Source organism: Polyodon spathula, chromosome 24, assembly GCF_017654505.1.
Source record: "Polyodon spathula isolate WHYD16114869_AA chromosome 24, ASM1765450v1, whole genome shotgun sequence".
NCBI lineage: Eukaryota > Metazoa > Chordata > Actinopteri > Acipenseriformes > Polyodontidae > Polyodon > Polyodon spathula.
In genome coordinates, this window is record NC_054557.1 from 11812497 (window position 1) to 11824710 (window position 12214).

Sequence of the window (12214 nt, forward strand, 5' to 3'; positions counted from 1 at the left end):
TCATTCATTTCCCAGTGCCCTGACCATAATCGTGACGGTCTGGGACAAATCAAACATGTCGTGATTGATTTTATGATGACCTATATGCAACATTAACGCAAATATTACACCAGCATTGTTTGCTTGTTTTTAAAATTGTCATTATCTAAATACGTGGCAGTGCAATCCAGGGCTGTATTCAGAAATAATTTACCACCATGCTACCTTAACATGTATTTTAATCTAAAAAGAAAATAAAACTTTGCCGTTAAAACGTTTTAAATAAATAACTGAGGGAGTTATTTTAGAGGGTGTGCGTGTACCTTGCTGTTTCTTGTTAGTTCAGTAACATCAGTCTGTTAAAAAAAATAATAATAATGTAAAAAAAATAATAAAAACGTGCAAATATAGCTGGAGGTAAATGCGTTGTGAATTTGGCCTACAATGGAGCAGGGAAGAAAAGCATGTAATTATTTTAAATTGTATCTCAATTGAACGAGGTGGGCGGGATATCAACAGCTTAATTAAGTGTTGGGGAGTCTGACTTCCATCTTTCAATGGTGCGCCCTATAGAATTCAACCCAAGCCCATTCGTCCATTGCTAATCCGTTTAAGAGTGCTTTTCAGTGCTCAGTTAGAATTGACAGTGCACAAAGCAACCGACAGCCCAGTGTGTGTGAAATCAAGTTTTTCGACAAGCAGCATTTACAACGTTTTATTAAAGATCAAATATCAATCCCTGTTGTTCGAAACTGCTGTTCTGACAATAAATAACAATAACTTACTTGTGTTCTTTAGAGGCTCAAACAATCTGTCCTCCATCCATAAGATACAATATTTTACAACAATAGTCTGTTTTACATCATCTCCGGCAATCATGCGAATTAAGACAAACACGGGGAAGGGTTTCTGAAGTCAGGAACGAGCACGGGAGGAACAGAACAAAGTGTCACGTGTTGAAGCAACAAGACATAATGGTCCGAATGACCAGTTTCAGTCGAGATGAGTGACTGGCTCCCTGCCCATTTCAGGAAGGCCGGTTTATACATCCTTCGGAAGAGTTGGATTGTTCCTGTACCTTGGAGTCCAATGGAATTAAACCAAGTTCTAGACAGACAAGGGCATCCCAACAATGCAGGGCTGTGTCTCAAGTTTCCAGGACAATGTTCAATGTTGCGGTAGCTTTCAAGTCACATCTTCTTTGTTTTCAAATGAAAAATAAAAACGATTTTGATGTTGCGATGAGCTAAGACTGGTCTGTTCTCATGCGGGGCAGTGGGAACATGCTGGGTCCGGAACCTGTTGCTCCTCGCTCGGTCTCACGTCTCCACGGGGCTCGGTACCATGCTGTTCGGAGTGTCTGGTAACTGGGATGACAAAGAAGTCACATCACTGCCAGAAGAATTACCCAAGGAACCGGACTCGGAAAAAGACACCTGGGATGAAAGACACACATTTAATTAAAATTAGAACTAGTCTGTCCACTAACTATTTTACAATTCCCATCTCGAAATAATTTCTCTCTCTCTCTCTCTCTCTCTCTCTCTCTCTCTCTCTCTCTCTCTCTCTCTCTCTCTCTCTCTCTATATATATATATATATATATATATATATATATATATATTTATATTATAATATATATAAAGAAGGAATTTCTACCGGTCTAATGGATGTTATTTAAAATAAATAAATAAATAAATTGCTGGACTCGCATAATCAGAGAATACAAACGAATATTAATGACCAGGGATTTACAACTTTGTGTTAAGAATACAACATCCTTTAATTTGTTCACGAAATGAATGTAAATACTAAACTTATTGTCCCTAATAGCTTTACTTCATGCACTAGAGCCACACGCCTTGTAATAAATGGATACGCGGGCAGACTGTTTAACACTGTCAAAATACATGCCACTGTACAACTGACTACTCTACGGGTACTTCACCTTTGCTCCTTTTTTCCTTCTGTAATCACTTATTGAGGAAATACATTGACCCGTATGAAGTATTATCACCCGGAAAGCGTTCAGGGTTTTCATTCTGCACCTCATTACGTTAGAGCAGCTACATCCGTGCAAGAGTTGCCAAAGCAAAAAATAAATAAATAAATAAATAAATCAGATTTCAGATAATATAAAGGGCAAGTATATTCACGGAGTGTTTACCAGTGCAAGAAAAAACAAACTGGTAATGTTACAGAATTACCCGAATACCGAATGTGTTATACTTTTAACACTACGTTATTTATTTAGAAAACGTCTCCATTGCGTTTTATTATTATTATTATTATTATTATTATTATTATTATTATTATTTATTATTATTATTATTATTATTATTATTATTATGTTAATGAGATGCATTTAACCTGTAGGGCTTTGTCCATGTAAACGGTATGAAATACACACTTCTCTTACACAGCGCATAACTTATCTGTGCAAATAGGTAGGATGTGTATTACTAATAGACTTTGCTAAAATGCTAAGCGCACTGTACTTGATCACTAGTAAATTATACTTGCACTACAGCCACAGCCCATTTCAGAAGATCTGATTTCCCAAGAAGCTGATTGAGAGAATCTATGTACACAGCTTCGGAGCAACATTTTATTAAGACAACCCTCATTTATATAGAACTTTTTAGGTTCATATTTAGAACTTAAAAAAAAAAAAAAAAAAAAAAGTTTTACCTATTATAACAATATGACACAACTGGCTCGGCTCACTCTCTGTTTGACTTACCAGCTGTTGAAAGGCAGGTTGGTCCAGGTCACTCTGCAAGGCAAATTCACTCAGGGCTTTCCATGGTGGTTGGTAGGTCTGGACCTCCACCGTGTTCCCTTCAACAGCATTGTCATGACGGATTGGACTGCCAGCTACCAGCGGAGTCCCAGTTAGTCCCTGCAGGCTCTAAGGGAAGCACACCAACAGAAAAAAAATCATGACAAAATTAAACACCTCAACTATAAACACACCAATTGTGATAGAGTCTGAATCACACATAGGTCTGGGCATCCCTGCCTACCCTTCACTGTTCATTAAAACATTCAAAGAAGGTGTTAGAGACGAATTAGAATGGTTTCAAATTTAACTTTAGGCCTACTTGCTATGGTCTATCTATTGAGATAGAACACACACTGTAGGCCTTACTTGTTTACAGTGCAGGTGTAGCCTTCCCTTCATGCAGTTTGTTTTGTGGTACCTGTGTGTGCAATGACTTTTGGACTGCAAAGTTACCATTATGCACTGAGCTGAATTCTAATGTCGCACTGCCGATAGAATTTTCATTATCTGCAAATGAAGATACTGTAGGCCTACATTCAACATGAAGGTTTTGAATAGGTTATCATCCAGCAAGATATAATTTCAAAGCAAAATTTAACTGATTGAGAAACATAAACATAATGAGGCAATCCGGACTCGCTAGAAAGGACTGGAGCCTTTTCATGTCATCTGAGGTCATAGATTAGTTAGGCCTACTTGACATATCTTAACAATTTTCCTTTTTAAATAAAACCTTTTTAACAATCCCTGTAAAGTCGTTAAGTTTCACAAACTTTAAGCTATAACCTTTAGAGCTGTTTTTAAACCAGCAGGTCGTTTCTTCTTTCCAGATGGATAGGGAAAATTAAATGTAGGACTATACTATAGGCATATTATTTATTTTCCTGAAATTGCGCAGAAAGTTACTGAGTGATAATAGCATTAGGATCTATTCAGCCAAAACGGGGAACTTGTGTAGGAAATTATTATTATTATTATTATTATTATTATTATTATTATTATTATTATTATTATTATTATTATATAGTCCTATCCTTTAAATAAAAGGTAAATGACGTGTGGCCAACAAATTTATATGCATAATTTGCCATGTAGGCTGCACACACACCTTGAGTATAATGTCACGGTTTAAATTTCACAATGCTTACAGTTTTGTCGTTCTGCTGTTGCTGCTGGAGTTGCTTCATGAAGATGGACCTCTTCTTGTCTTTGCATCGTTTGTTCTGAAACCACACTCTGATGACTCTCGGACTCAGGCCAGTCATTTCAACCAGCTGTTCCTTCATAAGGGCGTCGGGCCTCGGGTTGGCATTGTAGCAGGTCCGTAAGGTGTGAAGCTGCTTCTCGTTGAGAACAGTCCGCACACGAGTGGTTTTCTCTGTCTGTTTATGGACGTGTGATCTGAGTGAGGGCTGTCGGGCTGACACCGGGTCTGCTAAAGAGAATTCTTCAGTTACAAAATTGCCATTTGGGTTGTTCACTGACATTTGTATAGCCTAATATATAAGAATCCTGGCATATAGGTTACATTTCAACAAATATCTTCAGCACACCTTTACAAACAATGCATTAAATAGAGAAAATTGGGTCCTGCACGCCATTGAAAAATATAAACCTTTTTTATGATAGTAAAATGTGTGGTTGGAGTTTGGGGGATATGTGTGTGTGTGGTTGGGGTTTGGGGAGAGGGATGTGTGTGTGTGTGTGTGTGTGTGTGTGTGTGTGTGTGTGTGTGTGTGTGTGTGTGTGTGTGTGTGTGTGTGTGTGTGGTTGGGGTTTGGCGGATGTGTGTGTATGTGGTTGGGGTTTGGGGAGAGGGGTGTGTGTGTGTGTGTGTGTGGTTGGGGTTTGGGGGATGTGTGTGTATGTGGTTGGGGTTTGGGGAGAGGGATGTGTGTGTGTGTGTGTGTGTGTGTGTGGTTGGGGTTTGGGGGAGTGTGTGTGTGTGGTTGGGGTTTGGGGAGAGGGATTTGTGTGTATGTGTGGTTGGGGTTTGGGGGAGGGGTGTGTGTGTTTGTGGTTGGGGTTTGGGGTGTGTGTGTGTGTGTGTGTGTGTGTGTGTGTGTGTGTGTGTGTGTGTGTGTGGGGTTTGGGCTGTGTGTGTGTGTGGAGGTGGAGGGGGGGGAGAGGGTTGCAGGCCTGGCCTATGCTATTGTTTTGTCTGGCTGGTCACACAGACCCTGCATATCCACTTTCCATATTAACTGTTAATGTATGGTATGCATTACGAAACATTTGGAGCCAATGCTTTTTTTTCAAAAAAAATCCTCCATGGAAGATATTAACTGGCTTATAGTCCAAACTGGTTTCTATTTATAGCAGTACTCACCTACTGTTTGTTAATAGCCTATGGCCCCAATATTAAAACAGTATTTCCAATATTCATCAAATGCACATTTTACAGCCAGACAGAAATCATAAAAATGCATCCACAATGTTTGCACAACATGCAATAACAATGGGATATAATACATTATTTATATAATTATAATTCCCAGCCCCTGAATTCTATAACAAAAACAATAGCAGTGAATATGAAGAGATAATACTTTGTTATAAAGAAGGATACAAACTTAAGCAATCTTCTGCTAACAAAGAATGCAGTGAGCAGATTAGTAAACCAATCAAAGCAGGCACATAACACAACATAGACAAATATTATACACAGAATTGTTTTGATCTGCAAAAAAATACAGAAAAAAAACACTGTAACCTTTTTGTCTGTAAAATAATATTAAAATATTGCAAGTTAGCAAATGTAAATACAATAACCAGTAAAAAAAAAAAAAAAAAAAAAAAAATCTGTTTGTGTTACACTGCTAGCCTGTAAAAAAAGTAAACGTTTAAAAACTAATAAACACTAATAATAATAATAATAATAATAATAATAATAATAATAATAATAATAATAATAATAATAATATTTTTTAAAGAGCAACTCTCTCCATTGTTTAAACAAGAATGCCCGGAGTTTCTTTTCTTGTGATATATAGAGCCATTTATGACTTAAAGCCAAAAAGCATTCAGTTAGACTAGCAAACTCAAATCACTGCACATGCCAGCAGGCGTCTGTATAACCTACGCGATTAAACGACCAAATGTACCCTGCGACCAGAACCCCTTTTTTTTGTTTTGTTTTTGCCGACAACATCGTTGAAATCGAGCTGGTGTTAACGGTTAAAATAACAGCGCTTCTAAAACTGTGATTGTAAGAGATTACAACAGCAGACAGAGTATCAGACCATGCATGGATTAGGATAACTTTGTGATATTATGAAAAAATTGGGGGAGATGGGGTGGATACAATTTATATGTTTGGTTATTTTATAATTGAGATATATAAGCGACAACAATGCGTAAAGATCATCAGTCAACTGAAATCATTGTTATCGTAACCGGTGTCGGCTGTTCTTGTCCAAGATCTTGAGGAACTGTCATAGAGGTCCACTGCATGCAAAACTAACCGGATTTGTAAGGGTTACTATTGTTCGATTAAGGGCAGCGGCGGTTGTTTTAAAAACACACGATTTGTGTTAAATGCTATACAAGCTGTGTTAATCTTAATCAGAGATTTAACAAATACATGTGTTTTCCTTAATCGAACAAACGAAGTATTTACTGTAACTGTAGGTACCTACAGCCGACATGCCTGCATTTAAACGAGACACGCTGAACGTACTGATACTGTACTAAATTACATTATTAAAATAAATAGCACCCATACAGGTCTATAATAGGAAGCGTTTTACACGAATGATGCATTATTTATTGCATGCAAAAATAACACAATGAATTATTGACACCAGCTTTTTAAAGAGATACATTCTCCTCGAGTTTTAACATTCTATATCCCAGAACATTTTACAACAGTTTAATTCTAAATAAAAAGGGGAACTTGGACTTCTTTCGCAGGAGTATTTTAAGCTAAAGTTATAAACAATTATTTTCTTAGCCTGTTGACGCAGAGAAAGTTAGAAATAACACAACTGCTGTCATCAAAATGGCTCGTCAGCACATAAGATTTTTTTTGGTTTTGTTTTTAAACAACGGATGTTTATGCAAATGGATATTTTAATAATAATAATACTTGTGCTGACGTTAAAAACACGTCTGAGTACCAATTCAGACCTTGAAGATTATTGATTTTAAAATAATTAAACAAAATCAACAATAGGCTACATGTCTTGCTGCTTCAACTTTATATATTAAGTATATATATATATATATATATATATATATATATATATATATATATATATATATATATATATATATAATTAAAAATGTCTAAGTTCGTTAAAAGTATAGTAATATTAGTGATAACTGTGTATGCATTGTCTATATAACATATTTGCACCGCAATGTTTTTTTTTTTTTTTTTTTTTTTTTTTTTTTTTTTGTATTTTATTTTAGCGTGAGCAGATTGAGGCTCATTTAGCAGAACGTGTATAAATCTACAAACACGCATTTTCTTACATCAGGCCAATTAAAGCGGGTTGTAACATTACCCTTACTCCTAACATTCCAGAAACAGTGTTTACCTGTCATATGAAGAGATCTGTTGGAGTGCATGTGTCCCGGGCTGAGAGGGCTTCCTGCCGAGCTTCTGTCCAGGAGCAGACTGTGATCAGCACGGCACAGAAGTTCCTCTTCCCGCAGGGAGAACTCGTCCCCGGGCAGGAGCTGTCTGCTGCAAACCGAGCACCTGAAGCATTCGATGTGATACACGTTGTCTCGAGCTCGCATCACCAGGTCACTGCTGCTGAAACCAGCGTTGCATTTTGCGCATTTTATACCAAACAACCTGAAAAAAAAAAAAAAAAAAAAAAAAAAAAAACCGTGGTTAATTGCACAACTTTAAGACACTATTGCAATATTTAAAAACTGCTTGCAAAAAAAGCAAAATAACTGTGTATACGCACGTGAACAGCTTTGCTTATTGTATAAATAGTTTTTGTTTTTCGAAACAGCTTCAAGGAGCAGTGAATATAGGGAATAACAATTTCCCTTAATATTGTAGCCATCACCATTATTGGCCTATAGTCTCCCAGAGGGTATATATATCCCATATTATATATATATATATATAATATATATATATATATCTATATATATATATATATATTAAATACAAATTAAGTGTGAAATGCGAAATATATGTATATTGTAAGATGTTCCTGACATTTATACTAAAAAAAAAATAATAAAAAATAAACCTTTTGTAAAAACTACCGAACCTTTTGTGCTTGTGTTTGGTCTGAACCATTTGTGTTTCTTTTTTATGCATTACAAATATACAATCCATATACTGAATGACAGCATATCATATTTATCGATAATGCAATTTTTTAAATGCCATTAATTTTGTGAAGTTTAGACAACTAATTATGTTTTTGATAAGTTTAATTCAACATTCTATAAAAAAAAAAAAAAAAATTATAGATGCGGTTTATCCTAACATCACATTTTAAACACAAATATGTATTTTAAGGAATAGTGTTGTATAGTGTATATATAAATGAACATGTCAATATATCAATATGCTTTACAGTAATTTTTTTCAGACAGTAACATGATTTACAAACATAATTTATAACATTTTTCTCCATAAAAAGTGTCCGCAATATGGGACGCTGATATACGCGGTCTTATACTTATTCTGCTTGTTTTATTAGGCCTGGGACTGATCCACTCTATTTGCCATGAGCGTTCTCACAAGCTGGTGTTTGTTGTTAAAATTCTCACCTGACATAATCTCTCTTGCAGTATGTTTTGCCGTCCCTGACGAAGCAAGTGCACGACTCGTCCAGGTACTGGCTGCACTCTGAGCACTTTAAACAGGCAGCATGCCACTCCAAGTCCGGGGAGACCCTCAAGATGTACTGGTCACGGATCTGACTTCCACAGCCCACACACATGGCAATTCCAGACTTCTCTAACAAGAGCAGGTTAAATGTCATTATATTTTGAAAGCATTTGTATGTGCCCGCTTCTTTTTTGCATACTGTAATAGTGCGTATAAAGGTCAAAATAGTTTGATAATAAATTTGAAAATGTTGTATATAGTCAGTTTTTTTTTGTTCTACGCATTTATATGTGTTTATAGGAAACATTACTGCTGACATACAAAATCATGTAAAACGGTGTGTGCAATATTCCATCTTCACAATGCTATGAATCCAACCTCTCCACTCTAGAGCACACAGTACCGGTATATCTATATTTATTTATGAAGGCATCTGCAACGTTGTCATTGAGAAAAAATATATTTTTGTAATACATTTATATATGGAAAATGTTTTTACATTGCAGTTTGGCAAATAAAAAAAGTACACTGGTGTACATCTTACTCTTCAGAATATAAATAATGCTTAAATAAAATAGATTAAACACTGTTCGTTTTCTAACTAAAACTGCGCTTGGTGCGTGCGTTTGGGTAAGTGGACACACAGCGCTTTGTATTGTAGCAGGTAGCAGTTTACCAGAAATCATATTCTAAAGCGTGCAAATAAAATAATAACACACATTGCAAACAGATCATCATTTTGAGAAATGCAAAGGTGTACTTACTTTTGGAATGATCCCCCATATCACCCAAGAAAGAAGAGTTGAAAATGATATCCACCATACAGGACGGGTGAAGGAGTGTGTAATGTGTAAAAACAAGTAGAAAGCTGGCTGCCCAGTCCCTTGCTAACTGAGGACTTCTATCCCAAGACTAGAGTGAGTGGGAGTCTGCAAGGTCCCACACGCAGCATGACGTCACACGCAAGCTGGGACCCGGGCACGTCACCAGGGAGCAAAAAGAAGACCTGTGAAGTTATTGGTGAAGGGAGGACAATGGATCGAATACACTCAGTTCAACAAATCCTACTTTTCAAAAGAGCAGCCATCCTATAGGAATATATAATACATATAGGAAGAAGAAACGTATTACAACTAGATACACACACAATATCCAAAACGTGTAATCACTGCCGAAGAAAGAGGTATTTTATTCCAGTCGATGAAGACATATTCCTGTATTATATGGCGCTTTTTGTCAATTTGTTTTGCCTTGGATAAAGGCGTCTGCCAAATAAATACAGAATTTTAATTTGATAACATGTGAATTAAACAAACAATGAACGGTCTACAATAATTGATTATATTTTCAACAATGCTAACAATAATGGAAAATCTAAATTACGATTATTATTTTTTTTTTCTGAACATGACAAAATACAGAGAGAAAAACACCAGACACGCGGTGCGCCAAAAATCGAACTAGGTCAAGTTCAGTTTTACTCAGCATGAGGAAAATAAAATGACTATCCAGTCCGACCCAATGATGCTAATATGACAAAAAGAGTTTTCCTTACATTGCTATATTTAAAAATATATAGCCTATATATTTTAGAACCTTTATTGTATTTTTTTTTTTCAGTTTATTCAGGTATTTATTTAAAACCGAACCTATAAGTCTAAAAATCAGTTAAAAAATAATAATTAGAATTCATTATATATGAATATATTTCGGGGTTGAAAAAATAAAAACAGGGTGAAAATAGGTGCAAAAATTGATTTCCCAGTTCTCTAGTAATTATCGGGATAATACTGAAGTTGTGTCGAATACGTAACTTGCCGACGTCTATTTGCTTTGAATGCTACAAGCCTGTAAATGCTGGTGCAGTGACTTTAAACGAATAGGCTACAGTAGGCTTTATGTTGAAGGAATAGTTTATGCATTGATGACGAATTCATTATTTACATTAATGTATGTGGATTGTGCTGGAATAAATTATATTTTCACAATTTCAGTGGGAGACATTTTTGTAAAGGCTCTTGTTCGCAACGTTGGTGATGTTTTGTTGAATTCGTTTACACGCTGTTATGAATCAATGATTGAAACTACCAAAAAAATTAATGTGGTTTTGGTTTAAATTTTTTGTGCAGAATCTGGAGTTCTACTCGAAAAGAGTGACCTCTACTGGACAAATTCACAATTGCACAATTGTATTTTTAATCACCACTAGCCGACAGCATCACCTGTTTTAGAAATACACGAATCTCTGAACGATGTGATCGGATTGCGGATTTTTTAAATACTAATCTGCTGCCAATGCTACCTGTTAGGAAAAAGTGACGTTTTCTATGTCATGCCCCCGAAACCGACATATTCATGTGATTTGATTTGATTACTTTGCGTCCTGTGCGATAGGTTTATTTGCGATAAGTGATTTGTGGTTTACACATAACTCTGAACATCATACCGGTAAGATGGTATGGCTATAGGCTATACAAAAGTAGAATAACGCCAGGATACAATAGCCGCTGCGCTGCTTTGTGAAACAAAACAAAAACACTGTAACTTTGCATCACAATCGTGACTATAAGGTTTAGTAACACAGATAATACATTGCATATACGGTACATTTTATACTAGGAATGTTACTTTGTATCAAAAGGAGGAAATGGACATCATGTTAAACTCTTCATCAAAGCCTGACTGGTATTTTATATAAAATACAGGTAATATAGACCTACGTACGTGATAGTAATTTAAATTATGTTTATAAATAAACCGAGTATATTAAGTGGCAAATACGAACGTACCTGTATTTAAACATGTATATCAGAAGAAGAAGAAACAAAAAAACTTTAAACCTTCGATTATCGAAAAGTTTTTAAAAGATTAAGTAGTTACAGTCTCTACCAACAAATTGTAGAATCTAATTATCTTGTATGACAAAGGCAGACATACCGCCTCCAGGTGGAGGAAATTACATCTTTTGATATTTGGACAAGATCAGTTAGATATTTTTAAGTTAACTGACACACACACACACACACACACACACACACACACACACACACACACACACACACACACACACAAGACAAACTTTGGTTGGCGATATTAAGATCCGCCACTGTTTACGTCAGTAAAATAATGTCCAATAAGTTAGGCATTCGACACTTTATCTGTAACGCTGAGTTGCAGAAGCTGTAGTTTGAAACGCAGCATGTGGATGTGTTTAAAAAAAAAAAAGGACGCGCCTCTTAAATCCAAGTTTGCGACCTTGTTGCTTTGTTTCTGTCACTATGTTGGTAACCTTAAAATGACTTTTTATTCAAACTCGGACTCAGCACAAATCTTTACCCTGCCTCGAATCTCACCTCTGACATTGACCTTAACCCTAGACACACATAATTTAAAGTTACCATTCGAATTAGTGGGGATGTCGTTTTTTTTTAGGATTGGTTATTGGCTATTTCAGGTACATCAAGTAAATGAAACGAGCAGGGGCGGCACAGATGAAGGAATGTGTAATACATGCTGTTTGCAGGTTTTCAGGATCTCGGCCACCATGCAGCCCGCAGGCAAAACTGACAAATACTTAAAGCTGATTGAGTTACAACGCGTTTCTTTCCATCATAATACATGTTGAGATAAAGCAAGAACACAATG

The 12214-nt window shown here is 36.0% G+C and overlaps 1 protein-coding gene across 3 annotated transcripts; it reads right to left on the minus strand.

Moving 5' to 3' along the window:
- Positions 1-686: 686 nt before the first annotated feature.
- On the minus strand, positions 687-9442 carry LOC121299256 (insulin gene enhancer protein ISL-3-like). Of its 3 annotated transcripts, none has more exons than XM_041226923.1 (6): positions 9334-9442; positions 8509-8698; positions 7305-7567; positions 3912-4195; positions 2722-2889; positions 687-1415 (listed from the first exon to the last, which is right to left on the minus strand). In XM_041226923.1, the coding sequence occupies exons 1-6, from the start codon at positions 9389-9391 to the stop codon at positions 1299-1301; spliced, it is 1080 nt and encodes a 359-aa protein (XP_041082857.1). In that variant the 5' UTR covers positions 9392-9442; the 3' UTR covers positions 687-1298. The 3 variants fall into 3 exon arrangements, with proteins under 3 accessions (XP_041082857.1, XP_041082858.1, XP_041082856.1); XM_041226924.1 differs by having other exon boundaries at positions 687-1346; positions 3912-4198; XM_041226922.1 differs by having other exon boundaries at positions 3912-4198.
- Positions 9443-12214: the final 2772 nt, after the last annotated feature.

Coding starts and splice junctions, on each gene's coding strand:
- LOC121299256 (XM_041226922.1), bottom strand. CDS start 9,391: ATGGTGGATATCATTTTCAACTCTTCTTTCTTGGGTGATATGGGGGAT. Junction 4,199..7,304: donor CAGATCTCTTCATATGACAG/GTAAACACTGTT, acceptor AATTCTCTTTAG/CAGACCCGGTGTCAGCCCGA. Junction 1,416..2,721: donor AACCTGCCTTTCAACAGCTG/GTAAGTCAAACA, acceptor CTTTCATCCCAG/GTGTCTTTTTCCGAGTCCGG.